A 17,286-nucleotide genomic window follows, 5' to 3' on the forward strand; every position below is an offset into this window, starting at 1 on the left:
TTAAAATGAGATCTAATTTCTAGCGCGCAGCACAATTTCAAAACTGCCTGCTAATTTCCACCACCTGTCAGTGTAAAGAGCCTTTACTTTCTTGTAATTAAATAAAACAGTATATTTTTTAGCAGCTCTGAAAAATGCTCATCATTCAAAAATGTTACGCTATCATTAATCATTAGGACACTAAAGAAGCCTTCTTGTTCATGCTCATTTATCCTCCATTTTGGCTAAAATCTTGCAGTTCCAAGGGGGAGTAATCAAAAATGTGTGCCCATGCATTCAAGCAATCATCCAAATTAATTGTCAACATAAACTGATATGGTAGGACAACATGTCATACACCGATATGGTTTGAATACACCTGGAGCTAAGTGACATGACATTAGAAAGCTTTATAAAACCAACAGTAAACATGTTCAGTCTATAGTTCCCTTTGACATCAGTAAGGTTTCTCATAAATACACAAGACAGTCATCTCAAGGATCAGTTTAGGCTCTAAAATTACTCAACTTAAAATGAGGGCTCATACAGATAAAAAGTATAACCACAAGGATCACATTCTGTAATGGCCTATTAAATGAGGCAAAAAGGTCAAGTGACCAGGATCAATTGACTGATTGAAATTACTATCATCATTAAACTAACATTATAAGCATGTTGAAAAATACATCCACATATCATATTTTAACAAAGTAGCATAATCAGTAAAATTTTCTTCCTGGATATTGCACTGCCAAAGAACACTAAAAAAATGAAAAGGAAAAAAATACCTTAAAAATACCATTTCTTAAAAATATTTTTTAAATTAATGGAAATACTGGTTACATGATAAGGGCTTCTGGGATCATGAAATTTAGTCTTCAAATACTAATTTGCCATGATATAGATAACATCCCATGGTAAGAGAGGTTATCCTATTAAAAATGCACATTTATAAATATTTAGAGTAAAGAATTTATTTATAGAAAATGTGAATTAACATAGTACTGGATCACACTGGAATCTGAAACTACCTTTTGGATCTGTTTAACCATACAATGCTACAGTTGAGCACAACTTTGGCAATCATCCACTTCAAACTACCTCATTTGACAGATGAGAAAACTGAGGCCTATATAAGTTATTTCAGCGGTTTCAGTCATGTCTGACTCTTGGTGACTCTATTTGGGGTTTTCTTGGCAAAGATACTATAGTTATTTGCCATTTCCTTCTCCAGCTCATTTTACAGATGAGGACACTGAGGCAAACAGGGTTAAGTGACTTGCTCAGGGTCACACAATTAATAAGTGTTTGAGGCCACATTTGAACTCAGGTCTTCCAGACTCCAGGCCTGACATTCTATCCATTGCACTGCCTACCTGCCCAGTTAACTTAAGTGTCAAAAGTCACAAAGCTAGTAGATGGCAGAACTAGGAATAGAACCAAGTCTACAAACTCCTACTTAGTCCAATATACTTTTTACTATATTGTATTATCCTCTATGCAATGTGAATGTATACAAATTCCTTTCATTCATTCATTCAACAAACCTTTATTAAGTATTTGCTATGTGCAAAGTACTGTTTGTAATAGGTACTAGGAGAGAGACATAGTTAAGAGTTAGTCTTTGCCATCACTTAGGGAATAAGACACAGTTAAGTATAATATATAATAGTATGTTATAAGTACATTAGAAAACTGCAAAACATGATGCTATGTGAAGTTTAAGGAGGGAAGGACAGTACCATCAGGAGAATCAGGGAAGGTTTTGTGGTTTAGGTGGCATTTGAGTTGGGCTTTTCTAATATAACCAATTATTATCAGTAGATAATCAATTTATAAGTCATATTGAAAAGATGTTCAGTAGTACCTGACATGAGGAAAAAGAGGAAGCATTTTATGTACTCTAAAGAAACAGAATCCTCAAAAAAGAATTAGTAAGAATTCTGCCTCGCGTCATTCTATTTCATGTATAGATATTAAAACAATAACCAAAGAAAACAAAGTATTTCTAAGTATGTTAATATTTGGAATGTTTATAAATATTTTGAATGAATCTTGGCAGAGTTAGTTGAATACACATTCAAGTTTTGGACACCTTTATTATTGTAACGTCAAAGCCAGGACAATGCTTATAATAGAATAAATAGTCTTTAATATTGTCATGTGGACTTTCTTTAAGCAGCTCTAATGTTTAAATATTATTTAACTTGACCTCAACTTGTCTATTTTGAATAAGTTATTCCTACCTTCCTTTGGAAAATTGAAAAATGAGTCACTGAGCTGATACAACAGATGGTAGAAACATGCATATGTTGAGCACTAACCATTACCCAGAGGATGGGAAATGATTTTTCAAAAAAGATACAAGGATCACACAGAAAGCACCTCAAGGACTCTCTTTTTGATTCAAAAAGGAATAGAATGTCTTCCACATGACTTTGAGAAACCAAATAGCAAAGACTTGCAAGGTTGCCAAGGTTGGTAAAATTTTAATTCATCAAGAAATAAAAAGACTAAGGTCCTTAAAGTAGTTAAATAAAGATATAAGAATTATAGTTAGATTATCAATCTCATAAGATGTTTGAAAAGCTATATGCTATGGGTAGCAAGTATAACAAAAACTGTGGAGAGCTCCAAGTGTCATTAACAAGTTAAACTACCTTAACTTCATAGCCCACCCCCCTACTGCTGAAAGCTCTTCACAGTGATTACCTGATTTACATAACATGCATACAAGCCTCAGAGCCTCCACTCATGATGTCTCCCCACCTGAAATGTTTTCCTCATTTTCTGTCTACTCCTCTAACTTCCAACCATATTTTAAGGCCTACTTAAGTCCCATCTCCTCTGCTAAGCATTCCTTATTGGCACTAAACCATCATGATCTCCCATTCTTAAAATTCCTTTTGTACTGGCTATCATGAACAATTAGCACCTTACATATTGTCTGGTAAACTTCTTATAATGTCCCTTCCAGCTCTGCTTTATGACTTAAATCCTTTTTAAAAAGCAACTACATAAAGAAAACTCAATGGAAATAGTGTATTATAGTTGTATATAAAGACCTATAGTTGTCCTTTCAGGTATATCTTCCCCCAGATTTAAAAAAAAAAGGAACATGGAATCTTCCAAAACTTTATGGATTCTCTTGGTGTTCCATGATTCAGAGAAAGGGCCTTTGCAGCACTGAGTGATTTTAAGATTACTTAAAATATTATAAAATACGATATAACCCAATGTCCTCTAAGTCAATTCTCAGCATAGCTTTCTTTATATGCAGTGGCCATCCAATACATATGTCTATTCATGGACTAATAATAGCATGCTCATATAACTGCAGGTCTTTGCATTATGCATTTTCATAATTTTTCTGTTTTTCTAAGGTCGATAGAAATATTATAAATATCCAAATGAAATTGCAGTAATTATAAAAAAGGGGGAAATCATCACAGAACTATAGCAAACTAGGTGAACATTTTCTCCATTTGCATTAAATAAGTTAAAACTATATTTTCCTAAAATATAATAAAAGACAAAATATGTTACAAACAATCTACGTATAAGATTTCTATTTTGAAAATCTTTTAAAATTCTGTCTTTTGGCATTTCAAATTTCTTTATCGCTATAGAAGCTCCAATGATTTAAACATCAGTATGAATAAAAAGAAGAGACAGCAATAGTAAAGTGGATAGTGAGCTGGTCTTCAAACCAGAAAGATCTGGGTTCACATTCTACCTCTAACACACATTGGTTCTGTCAACGTGGGGGAGTCAGTGAATCTTTCATTGCTCCAGGTAACATTCTGAAACTAAAAGGTATAGAGAAAATACTGGCATGCACTGGTAGAGGGAGTTCCTTAAATTAATGCAATGAGAGGTCCATTCCATATCCTCATCCACATGAATAAGGAAAAAAAATGAGGTAAAAATATTGGATGTGGGTCCAGGGTAAAGCAAAAGATCTAAAGAAAAGCCTACTGAGGTAAAGGAGAGGTCCTTAACTTGATTTGATCCTCAAAGTAAGGAAGACCTAGAACTCAAGTCCAGAGGCCTCAGCAACCAAAATGAAAAACAAGAAAAAAGACAAACCCTGGAAGAGTGAAATAACTCAAAAACATCTATAATCTAAACCTCAAAGAAAAAAATACCTTGTCCCCAGGAGTAATTAGAATTCTTCAAATAAATGAGGCAAGAGTTTTAAAAAGATATAAATGAAATGACAGCAATGGAGAAGAAAACCAAAAAGCAGATCTTTAGCAGATCTTTAACAACTTAATAGAAAGGTACAAAACTTTAACCTAATAACAAACTCCTTAAAAATGAGAATGAACTAAAAAGAAAACAACAAGGATTCTTAAAACACAAAACACAATCAAAAGAATGAGAAAATAGCAGAAAATATAAGATATATCAAAAATAACTGAACTAGAAAACGGGTTAAGGAGAAATAACTTAAGAATCAAAAGATTATCTGAAATCTAAGACCAAAAATGTGTATTGTGTTTCAAGAAATCATTAAAGAAAATTAAAATTTCTCAGACATATTAGAACAAAAGGGCAATATGAAAATAGAAAGAATACACTGATCATCTCCTGAGATTCCCAGAATGTCACTGCCAAAATCCAGAACTTTCAGACAAAACAAAAGACTACAACCCCCCTAGAAAGAATTCGACTCACAATAAGGATTGCTAAACATATATCAGCTATCACTGTAAAGGAGGAAAACATGGAATGAGCTATTCCAAAAGGCAAAAGACCAAGGTAAACAACCAAGAATCAACTTACTCAGAAAAAATGAGTATTGTCCTTCAAGGAAAAAGAAATGGACCTTTAATAAAATAGAAGATTTTCAAATATTCTCGATGAAAAAAAAAGCAGGGCTAAAAAGGAACACTAAAATACAAATATGCAAGTCAAGAGGAAAAAATAAGAAGGTAACTGCAAGTGAACAGTCAGAAGACACTTTATAAGGACAAACTATTTATATTCTAATTGAGAGGGCAGACTGTAAGAGGGTTTTTTTTTTAAGAATCTTAATATCAATAAAATAAAAAGTCAAGCAATTCCAAAAATTCTCTTAAGAATAAAAAGTCAGGGCAGCTAGGTGGCGCAGTGGATAGAGCACCGGCCTTGAAGTCAGGAGTACCTGAGTTCAAATCCGGCCTCAGACCAAACACTTGACACGTACTAGCTGTGTGACCTTGGGCAAGTCACTTAACCCAGAATGCCTCACCAAAAAAAAAAAAAAAAAAAAAGAATAAAAAGTCAATTCCGCTGTAATGAATGTTTCAAAAACACAAATTTGTTCCATTGCAATGGACAGATTAGAGAACATTTTGAGCATAATTCAAATTTTGAGTTTGCTTCTGGATCATTTTTTCCCTGAAAAACAGTGAGAATGCAGAAAGAAACTGCATCACTTCACAATAACTCACAACCCTTCTGATGTCCACTTTCACAATCAAACTTCTAATCTTTGTCAAAGTAAAGTGCCATATTTAGTATTTTTCTGGTGCAATAGGAGCTGTGAGTGGAGAAATGGTCCAACTCCTTTTCCCTCCCTTTCACCAATGCAAGGAGTTGTGGCCTGCCCAACTTGCTTATATAGCCTGGGTATAGGCTGAGAAGCAGCCCCAGGCCAAGGACATAACTACTATTTATTGTAGTATTTATGTATTTCTTAACCTTTTAACACGTAAAAAACTGTGCCACCCTTTTTTTATTAGGTTCTTATTTTTTTTTAATGTGTCATTGACAAAGTTTTTGAGTGTTGTGCCTTAACATCATTTTCCTTATGACCTCTGTGGTTTTATTGCACAATTTTGCATAATGTGGTGCTTTTTTGGGAACACCTATATTGTGTCATAGCAAAACTACCAGAATAGGTCTAGTAAGTACAGGTAAGCCTCATTTTATACAATAAATGGGTTTAAATTACTGTCTCTATGGACATGACTCTCAGATCCTCCTCTCTCTCCTGAGAGCCACCTCCTATGCCCAACTCCTTAATGGACATTTTGATTGTTCCACAGATATCTTAAACTCAATGTCTAAAAGAGAACTTATATTTTCTCCCAAACCCACTCCTCTTATGAAAGGCTATTTCTATCAAGAGCACTGCCATCCTTCCAGTCATGCAAGTTGACAACTTTGGAGCTGTCCTCCACATCTCATTTTCTCTCACCCTCCAAGTCTTCTTCATTCAGTTTCCACAAAATCTCTCACACTAATCACCTCTCTATTAACGTGGCCCATTGTTTAGTTTAGACCCTGTCACTTCCTGCTATAGTAGCTTCCTAAATGGTCTCTGCCTCAAATCTCTCCTTTCTCCAATCCATCCTTCACATAGCTCTTAAAATGATATTCCTAAAACATAAGTCTGACCATGTCATTCTCCTGCTTAATAAACCAGTGTCTAGAACAAAGCAAGAACATGATAAATGCCTTGACTTAATGATTCTAGAGAAGTTTAGAGCCAACATTTTCTATGTAATATATTTTCTCACAATTTACATTATAATTTCAGCCTGGCTTATCTTAATTCCTAACTGATTACTAATTAGCAGTGATCACTTTAGTTTTAATTTCACTTGAACATTCTGTTTATAAAAATAAATATTTTCAATAAACATAATCACCCCCAATTTGTCTGTTTGCAAATTAAGATTTTCCGGAGTGAAAAACTTCTATAGTTTTGGTTTGATTGTCTTAAGGTTAAAAATATAACATGACATGACATGATATGATACGATATAAATAATATAACATCACATAAGTGAAGACACTCCCTAACATTTTGCTAGTCATAAACAGATAAGCATAGATCATGCTATTCTGAAAAATGATTTTCTGGTCCTTAAATACACAATCTAAAAACCAACTTGGACAGCAACATAAACCAAAAACCATGTAGAAAAAAAACCTGATAGTTAAATATTATTCTATCTTTTATAAAATATTTGTACAGTGAACGTTACATGCTACCAGTCAGTCACCAAAGTGACCAGTTAAAAGCTTTTTAAGGTTTTTCCAGCTGGGTCCAAAAATCTGGAAGAACTTGGAGAACATTATGTATCAAACACACAACAAAGATGAACTGAATTATCCTGTTCTTTTCCATATATAAGGTGTTTTCTTTCTTTCTGACTGAAAAATTTTAAATAACTTTGGGAAATTTAGGGAAAAAATTTAACTCAAACTTGAAAGAGGAGATTTTTGTGTGCATTAAATAGCATACTATCTTCCCTAATCAGGAATTCCCATGCCAAGATGCATTTCACTAATATAAATGGAACATTTCCAAATATTTGGAAACCAAGCAATAAATACATTCTTTCAGTAATGGTGAGAGATTGCATAATTGGCGTGCTAGAGTAGAAGACCTATTTTATGGGAGAGACTGTTTTCTTTCAACATCTAGGTCTTTTTCTCCTGAATTTACAGATAACTGTTAGCAATATACCGTACCAAAAAGCTTTACAACTGTAGGGAGAGAATGCCATCTGCTGCTTTATATGTGTACTCAACAGCACTAAAGAAGCTGGAGAATAGACAGGTATAGTAATTACTGTCCCATGAAATGAAATTTGGATATATAACAGGCAGCTACAGAAAGAAGGAATACGACTGATGAATGAAATAAATACTGCTATCTAGGGTGGGATGAGTACATTTTTAATATAAACTTGTGAAATTCCAGGATAGATTTTATTTGTATATTACTTTCACAGATTGCTGATAGACACTTTTTACATATAAAGTCTTGGTAAGGGCCAGACTGTTAAAAAGGAGAGGCCTGTTTATTTGGCCCTTTACATGGGTACCCACTGTTATTTTCCAATTACAAGCTAATGCTAGCAGTCCCCCATACCGCCAATCCAGTATGAGGCTTGGAACTGAGAGAAACTGTACGCTTAGGAGTAGAGCCAGGTAAAAAGCTATGAAAAGTGGATAGTTTACAGTTTACAGTTTAGGCAAGCATTCAAAAAGAGTTAGTCAACCTATGGAATAACTTCCTTTGCCAAGATATCTACCTTTACATTGAGTAAATTTATCACTTCACCGTTATATTGCCTGAAATGCCATCAAGTCAATTTTCTTCTTGGTTATCAAATAGTCTCTTTTAAAAATGAAAACACCTATGGGAGTGTAAAAGAATGATCAGTCATTCATAGGTAAGCATTACTTAATTTCATCGCATTGGATTGCTTTCTTCCTAACATCTTTGGCCAGCTTGTACATCAGTACCCTTGTTCTTTGAGATACTTCTTTCTCTGAAAATCTAGGTTATGACCTGAACTAGTTGAATGGACACTTCACCAATTTTAGTCATTTGCACAACCATTTAAATTGCAACAGTTTAAATTGCAAGTTGCAAAGTGAGAAACCTGGTTTTCTGCTCCTCCTCTGCAATTCTAATAAATGTCTTCTTCCTAAAAATATAGTCCTAACATTTGTTTTTGGTCCAGACCAATTATTTCATTAATGTAGTCCTAGTGAGAAAATTCCTTTCAACAATAGTGAAAGTAACTGATTTGTAACTTAGTCTTAGCTTCCTGGGGTACTGAGAAATTAAGTCTCTTGCTCAAAGTCACACACACACACTCACACACACACACACACACATGTGTCTATTCATATATGTATATACACACATGTATATCAGAGGCTGAACTTGAACTTAGGTCTTCCTGATTCTAACTAAGGCTGTTTATCAACTCTGCAAAGCTGCCTATTATTTTAAAAAGGAATATCTTTACTTCTAACTTTACTCTGAAAAAAAAAATATTATGAGAACTAAAAGCAGTGAAGCCAGAGAATAATCAAAGAATAGCTATTTGTTATTCATATACTCTGTACTTACATCCATTAAGTGACTATCAGTTCTCAGAGGACAGAAGGCTAGATCCTTAAAGCTAGACCCTCTGCTTACCTTATCAAAATACATATCAAACCCTTATTCAATCCCTTGTTCCCTCTACTAAAAGGTATCAGATGGTTCATATTAGAGTGGAGATGGATTCTTGAAGGTGATATTAGCAGGGATCACCCTAGCCAATGCAAAGAGGATGAGACTAGCTAAATTCTGAAAGGCCCACCCATGACTAGACAGTTGAGCACAAGGAAGAGTTTTATTTTTTGTCTTTTGTCAATGAAAGTCATTAAAATTTTCTATTAAGGCAAAGTATGAGTATTAATCATGATGAAAACAGAACTCTTTAAAATTTTTAAGTTTTAAAATAATTTTCTGTTTGTCAAGAGATCAGGCTTTGCTTATTAAAGGCCTCGAGTGACTTTCATCCAAATTCTACTGACCTATGCTTAATCCCATCCCCTCCCATTTTCTCCAGCAGAAACCTGAATCATGCCCCCCTCACTCATTTTCAAACTCTCCCTATCCAGATTCTTTGCTTACTGCCTTCAAACGTGCCCAAGTCTTCCCTAGTCTTAAAAAAATCATTAGACTTATATTATCCCCTCAAGTCAACATTCTGTATCTCTCCTCCCTTTATCAGCTAAACTCCTTGAAAAAGGAAATCCATATTCAATGTCTTCACTTCCTCTCCTGTTACTCACTCAATACTTTGTAATTTAGTTTCCAACTGCATTACTCACCAGAAACTGCCATCTCCAAAGTAATCAACAATCTTAGTTGCCAAGTCTTATCCTTCTTCAGTCTTCAATCTTCTTTGACTATTTGGCACTACCGGCTACCCACTCCTCCTGGATATTCTCTCCTCTCTAGGTCTTCAGGACCCTACTTTCTCCTATCTCAGCACTCCTTCTTAGTCTTCTTTGTTGGCTCATCATCCATACTGGACTCCCTAATTGAGGGTGTTCTCCAAGGTCCTGTCATAGGCCCTCCTTTATCTATATATTCTTGGTAACCATAGCAGTTCCCATGTGTTTAAAATTATCCCTATGCAGATTACTCATAAATCTTTATATCCAGCCATAGTTCCTCCTCTTAGATATCTCACACACATCCCATCAGTTGCCAAGTCCTGATGCTACCTTCACAACATCTCTCTGACACTGCTTCCATCCAGGCTATCATGACCTCCCCCCCGGACTATTATAATAGCTTTATGGTTGGTCTCTTTGCTTTAGGTGTCTCCCCACTCCAGGCCATCCTCTACTCACCTATCAGTGACCATGTCATTCCTCTATTCAATAAATTCTAGAGGCTCACCATTGCTTTCAAGACCAAATATACATCCTCTATTAAGGCTTTTAAAGCTCTTCTGCCCATTTTTTACTGGCATTCCCTCATGCCTAGAATTCTCTCCTTCCTCATCTCCACCTCCTAGTTTTCCTGGCTTCCTTCAAAAGTCAGTTAAAATCTTACCTTCTGCAACACAACTTTCCTAATCCCCCTTAATGCTAGTGCCTTCCTCCTGATATTATCTCAAATTTATCCTGCATATATCTTGTTTGTACACGGTTGTTTACATGTTGTTTCACCTAATAGGTAAGGTCCTTGAAGGCATAAGTTGTCTTGCCTTTCTTTGTATTGCCAGAATTTAGCCCTGTGCCTGGTACATTGTACGTATTGGATAAATGTTTGTTGTTCTGACTTGACTTACCCTTCAGTCTCACATCAACAATTACTTACTGGACACTTCAAAGTGAACGTTCCAGAGACATCCAAAACTGAAAATGTCTAAAACTGAATTCGCTGTATTTTCCCCCAAAACCTCCTCTCTTTCAAACTCTTCCACTTTTGTTTTAAACACCATCATTCTTCCAATCTTCTAGGTTCGTAACCTTGGCATTATTCCCAGCTCCTGGCTCTCCCTTCACTCTGTACATCTGATCAGTTGTCATTTCTACCTCCGCACAGTCTCTCACCTACAACTCCTCTCTCCTCACATGGCTACTTACTACCTGAGTTCAGGCTCTCATTTACCTCTCATCTAGATTATTAACAGCTTCTTAACACTCCAGTCCATCCTACTACACACTGCTGCAAAACTGATTTTCTTAAGCACAAATCTGATCATATGACTTTTCTACTCCATCAACTCCAATGGTTCCTTATTATAAACTTCTCAGTTTAGCTTTTAATTCCTTTCACAACCTGTCCCCAACCTATATATTTAGCTCCCCTGGACTCTTCCTCTGACACTCTGCAATGCAGTCAGCCCGTCTTCTCTCTGTTCTTCACATACAACATCTCATTTCCTGTCTCTGTGCCTTTGCTGTCCCACACGTCTGAAATGTGTTCCTTCTTCCTCTCTCCCTCACACAATCCTTCTCTTCCTTTAAGACACAGCTGAAGAATCCTTTTTTGAATGCAGCCTTTACTGATCTTCTAACTGCTTGTGGGCTCCCTTGATGAAATGCTTTGTATATAACTATTTATTCGCTTTATGTTTATGCTGTATATATTTCTATACATATGTGTTGTCTCCTATTAGAATGTAAGCTCCTTGTGAGCAGGAATTGTTTCATTCTTTGTACTTAAAACCCCAGCATAGAGATCAGTGTCTGGCACATAGTACAACTTAATAAATACTTGTTGATTAATCAACTGAATGCAGCCTGAAATCACATTAGGTTTTTTGGTTCCACATGACATTTGACTCATATTGAACTTGCAGTCAAGCTCCTTGTGGCCATTCCTTGACATCCATATCCCAAAGATAACAATTCTTGACAAGTAGCCAGACTTCTTTATAATCCATGAATTTTAAAGAAGTCTAATTTAAAATTAGCTCTTGAAGCAAGTCTGAAGTCAGAAATATAGGATTTAGCAGAAATTTGGTAACAAGAAGGGAAGCTTCTTGAAAGGAGGGATTGTTTCATTTGTTTTATTTGTATCCCAAGTGATTACTACAATGCCTAGTATATGGTATGCTTTTAATAAATGCTTATTGATTGATTGATGCTTCTCTCCTCTGGCCCCCAGCTTTGCTCATATGATTATATCTTCTTAATATTCAATGCTGCTCCTTTCCCTACCCTCTCGACCTAGTCTGCTTCTTTTGAATGAGGTATACCTTCTTCCAGAGGCATATTCCAGGCAGGGATCTTATCCCATCAGTAAAGTACTACCTATGATATCAAATGTTCCTTCTTGCACTAGGATCTCTAGTTTACCTCATTTTAAACCTGTTTTTATGTGTCTATGTACAGATATCTGAGGTCATCGATTTTATCAACTGCCTATTTTCTTGGATTTTGTCACGTACAAATTTGGGGGCATATCTACTGCAATTCTTTTTTGACGTCCCAGCTATTCTCTAGGTTGTCTTTCTCGGTGGCTAGACATAGGCAGCTGTCTCCCTCTGCCTTCTTCTTCAGTTTAAAGCTCTTTTTGCTTAGATTCATGAGACTCCAGGCAAATTCATGTTCTCCATGACACAAGTGAAGATATCTCATCACAAAGTCCATTAGTACTTCACTAACTAAATTTCCTTAGACTGAGTCTACTGTAATCTGTATTTAGCCTATTACAAAAAGTAATATAGCAAGTATCAAGTGAACCGCGAGAAAAAGAATAAAAATCAAAATTCAGTTACTTTATGATTCCCCTTACAAAAACCATCATCAAAGAAAAATGAATTTGTTTGGCACGGTTACTTTTTTCTCACAAAGGCATACTAGTTACCAGCAACAAGAAGTAAGCTCCTTCAGTGCAGCAATTATTTTCGTTTTTACCTTTGGTATCCCTAACACTTAGTATAGTGCCTAGCACCAACACTTTTAGTGTTATAAACAAGAGTCTTTATTTTATAAAAAGGATTTCCCATAGGATTCCTTTAAATGAGCTTTTCTAGAGCATTTACAAGACTCAACCTATCTGGCAGTGTTTAACAAATTGGTACCAGATATGGAGTCAGAAAATTTGGGTTTGAGTCTCAGATCTACCACACACTAGTTCTGTGCCCTAGGGTAAGCACCTCAGTGTTCTTATCTATAAAATGGATATCAACACCCACTTTGTAAAGATCAAATGAGATAATTTTTGTGGAATCTCTTTATAACTTATGAAGTGCTATACAAAAATTACTCTCCCTATAATTCAGTTTCAAGTTAATCTTTGAGGAACACAACTTTTGTATAAAGTGAAAGCCACATGTATATGTACATTTGATTTGTACCTTATCTTCATTTCTGTCTAACGTAATCTAACTAGTCTTAACCACAAATAACAATACATGCTATAGCTCTTCCTATTCCTTCCTTGTGGCATCTTTTAGCGACAATTACATATTGAAAAATAATTCTAATGACACTAAAGGCAAAGATGTTTTAAAATACAAGGGCATATCCTAAACTGCAGATAAGTTTGGTTGAAGTGATTCAAACAATGATGCTAGGAGAACTCAACAGATACATTTTTCACTTCAGAGTAAATTCATTCTTGTCTAAAAATCACAGATGAACTGAAGGTAACATTAAAATTCCTTGGGAAAAGGTCTAACAGCATAATGAAAAGCTATGTCTTGAATTTTCAAGTAAGAAATTCTTTGACATTGCTAAAGCACAAACTAAATCTTAAAGAGATAAAAACATCCTTGGGACTGCTTATCATAGAGGGGTATTGAAAAGAGTTAGTGCACCAGTAAGAAAAAAATCCCAGACACATCTTACTCAATGTCATAAGACCTACTAAATATTGGCTTAGGGCTCATATAAATGCCTCTGATACTCTTCAAGATCAATTAATCTGGTCTTGCTATGCCATTCTTACAATATCTAGACAATGAGCGTCCCTTACAGTTAAGGTGATTTAACTGCTACTTCTCAAAGATGCTGCTAACTCTTCTAATCCCTGATATTTATCATGCAGAAAAGCCAAGTAATGTGAGAAATAAAGTACAAACCACATAAGTGAGTAACTGTCAAAGGAACAGAACTATTAAAAGAATAAATCTTGTGTTCTCACCCTTGAAATATAACACAATATAACAAAATCCATTAAAACATTCAAAATAATCTTAACTATTTAATGAATATAACTGTTAAAAATATTCATGGACTACCCACTAATCCTCAAAGAAAATGGCAAGCCCAAGCATAAATCAAAAAAATGAACTACCGATCATCTTCAATACCTCAAGGTCTTGAATTCCAATGCATAATGTATTCTTCCAAAGAAATCAGGCAAGCAACTTTTCTTATTCTGCATATCAGTCACCTTTATACATTTACATGCACCTTTTTCTTCATCTTAAGTGACAGTGGTTTAAATTAATTATAAAAACTTACCTTTGAGGTTCGCTGAAGTTGGTCACCCACATACGTTTTACGAAACTGATCCAAAAACCAAAGAATTGCAAGTTCTATTTTTTCATTACAACACCGAGGTAAACGGGAATCCAACAAAGATATAAGCTGAAAAACTCTTAAGATAAAATAAAAATATTTTTAGGTAAAATATTGAAAAAGTAACACCATAACAGCTATTTCTATGGCAATTATTTATAATCTTACCACATTAAATTACTTACAGGAAGAGATTACTTAATTAGGTACATACCCTCAGCATATTGATAATTTGCTAAGTTTTAGCTGCTAAATGCCAAATTTGAAAACTGACTGACTCTAGCCAGGGTTTTTTCTATTCAGAATTACCACATATAAGTCATTTTCCCATTTTTACAGTAAATGCCCAGAACACTACCTGAAACACAGTTAGAGGTTAATAAATGCTTGTTGACTGATAAAAAAAACACAACATAGAAAGTTCTAAATTTTCCACAGATTGATTAATCAGCATAAAACTTGGTTTCAAGTTTTTTAGTATGTTAAAAAACACCCCAAACAATCCCTGAAACCCTTTGCTGTTGTTCCCACCTAAGCCTGAAGAGATCTTTTAAATCAAAATATAATTTTTTCATCATGTTTAACATGGTGCAAACCACAAATAATGAAAACTGAAAGAGATGGTAGCATGATAAATAGACATGCTGATGCAATAGCCTGAGAGGCAATGCAATTTTTTCCCAGAATCAACTTAGGGGCAGGAAACAGTTAAAAAAAAAGTCACTGGATCACTTTCTAAAAGTGCTTTTATGATTCTGTTCACAGTTCACCAACAATCAATTTTAAATAAAGTGTAAAAGTTCATTAAAAATCGAAGTAAATGACTATGGACTACATCCAAATAATTTCAAACTACAGCCAGGAATGGTAGTGCATGCTATGGCTGGTGGATTGTTTGTGTTTGGGAGTTTTGAGCTGCAACAGGGCTAAAGTTGATATGGGGTCTGCACCAAGTCTGAAGATAATATGGTGAGCCCTCAGGACAGGAGGGCTACTAAGCTGCCTAAGGTAGGCTAAAGTGGCCCAGGTCATAAAAAAAAAAAAAGCAGGTTAAAGCTTCTGTGCTGATTAAATATTGGAAGAAGGACTGTGAGTGGTCACTGTATCAATGTATTTCCAGTCTGGATGAAACAGGAAGAACACAAACACATGAACACACACACACACACACACACACACACACACACACACACACGCACACACACATCACATCAAAAATGTTCATTCTGTTTGATCAAGAGATCTTAATGCCAGGAATATTCACAAAAAGAGTTAAGGTCAGACAGAAAGAAAAGTTCTACATACACTAAAATATTTATAACTGTACTTTTTGTAATAACAAAGAATTGGAAACATTGCCCACTTGGACTAGGGAATGGCCAAATGAATTGTGGTACATGAATATAATGAGTAAAATTGTGCTATATGAAATGAAGAATATGAAGAATTCAAGGAAGTACAGAAGAGTTATATGGACTGATGCAAAATGAAATAACTGTAACTGTGAAAACAATATATATCATAATTATAAATATAATGGACAACAGCATGAAACTTAATGTGTAATTTGAATGACCAAGTTTGGTTCTGGTGAAAAGTTGAAACAATATGCCTTTCTCCCTTCATTTCAGGAGAAACGGATGTGTGGAATAATTCATGAAATGTCAGCAAGAGTTTTGCTGAACTGCTTTTTTATTGCTTTTCTTCCTAATGTCTGTTATAAGACAGGGTTCACTAGATGGGGATTGAGAAGTGACAAATTTGGAAGTGAATGTGTGGTTTAAAATAAAAGGCAGTAAGTACAAAAGTATTATGAAATTTCCCAGAAAGAAGAACTCTTTTCTTCCAAGGGCATATCAAGAAAATCTGCTGGGTCAAATAAGAGAGGTCTTGAAGGATGAGCAGGATTTTTGGCTTGAAGGTAAGGAGTGGTAGGAACAATACATCCTGACCTGCTCCCAAACTTGGCTGCCTCAGGGGACTAAAGAAATGTGCTGTCACCATCACTTCTTGGTTACCTGAGTACAAAAATAGTGAGAAGGAGCTCTAGAGACTCTTCTGATGCTTGATGGATCACAATGGACAACTCAAGCAACGGAGCTTCACTAAGATGAATCAGCTGAGTGTTCTTAATGCCTATTCTAATTGCCTATCCTCCTGCTTTGGATAAGTAAATCTCTTTTTGCTAATTAAGTATCTCATTTTGTTCTGATATTGACTCTAAAGTACAGAGGACTGGTTTGAGTCAGGCCCAGACCAAAACACCAGGTTAAGGAGGTTGGACTTTATTAAACAGTGAGGAATAATTAATGATTTTTGATCAATAAAATGGTTAGACATATTCAATTGGATATAACAAAAGGTGGGAAAAGAGCAAAGGAGGACAATTAGATCTCTATTATAACTATTATAATATTTGACGCATTGGTTGGTGAGGATAAGGAGAAAAAGGAGATAAATATTAAGGAGACAGAATCTATACAATGGTACTACTGATTAGTTGTGAGGAGAGAAGAAAAAAAATAGGCAAGAGAGATGCTAGAGGGGGCAGCTAGGTGGCGCAGTGGATAGAGCACTGGCCCTAGAGTCAGGAGGACCTGAGTTCAAATCTGACCTCAGACACATAACACTGACTAGCTGTGCAACCCTGGGCAAGTTACTTAGCCCCAACTGCCTCACCAAAAAAAAAAAAATAGATAAAAGAAAAAAGAGAGATGGTAGAATTTCAAGCATAAAGGGCTTAAGAGAATAGTGGTGCCATTCAAAGAAAGACAGAATTTAAGAGGAAAAGAAAGAGGTTTTGGAGGAAAGGTAACATTAATTTTGTGTGACATTCTTTTAATTAACTCCCCACTTACCGGCAAGATAATTCTCCATCCATTGCATCATGTTCATCTGTACTAGTGTAAGTTAGTCTTCCTCCTACAACAGTTCCAACTAAGTATACCAGCCATGCAAGACGTCCTAACATTGATGAAAAAGAAAAGAAAGAAAGTCAGAAAAAGCAAATTCAAAAGTAAAGCTGAACCG

At 35.3% G+C, this 17,286-nt stretch overlaps 1 protein-coding gene across 5 annotated transcripts in view; it reads right to left on the reverse strand.

Moving 5' to 3' along the window:
* RANBP17 (RAN binding protein 17) overlaps positions 1 to 17,286 on the reverse strand; it is a 329,638-nt gene that overhangs the window by 241,612 nt on the left and 70,740 nt on the right. For all 5 annotated transcript variants that reach the window (XM_027841755.1, XM_027841754.1, XM_027841758.1 and 2 more), the window contains 2 exons: positions 17,115 to 17,220; positions 14,200 to 14,335 (listed from right to left, as the gene is read on the reverse strand). In XM_027841755.1, the coding sequence (XP_027697556.1) occupies positions 14,200 to 14,335; positions 17,115 to 17,220 (242 nt within the window). The remainder of the gene's footprint in view (positions 1 to 14,199; positions 14,336 to 17,114; positions 17,221 to 17,286) is intronic.

The sequence above is a fragment of the Vombatus ursinus genome, unplaced genomic scaffold (assembly GCF_900497805.2).
Source record: "Vombatus ursinus unplaced genomic scaffold, bare-nosed wombat genome assembly UNPS02014863.1, whole genome shotgun sequence".
NCBI lineage: Eukaryota > Metazoa > Chordata > Mammalia > Diprotodontia > Vombatidae > Vombatus > Vombatus ursinus.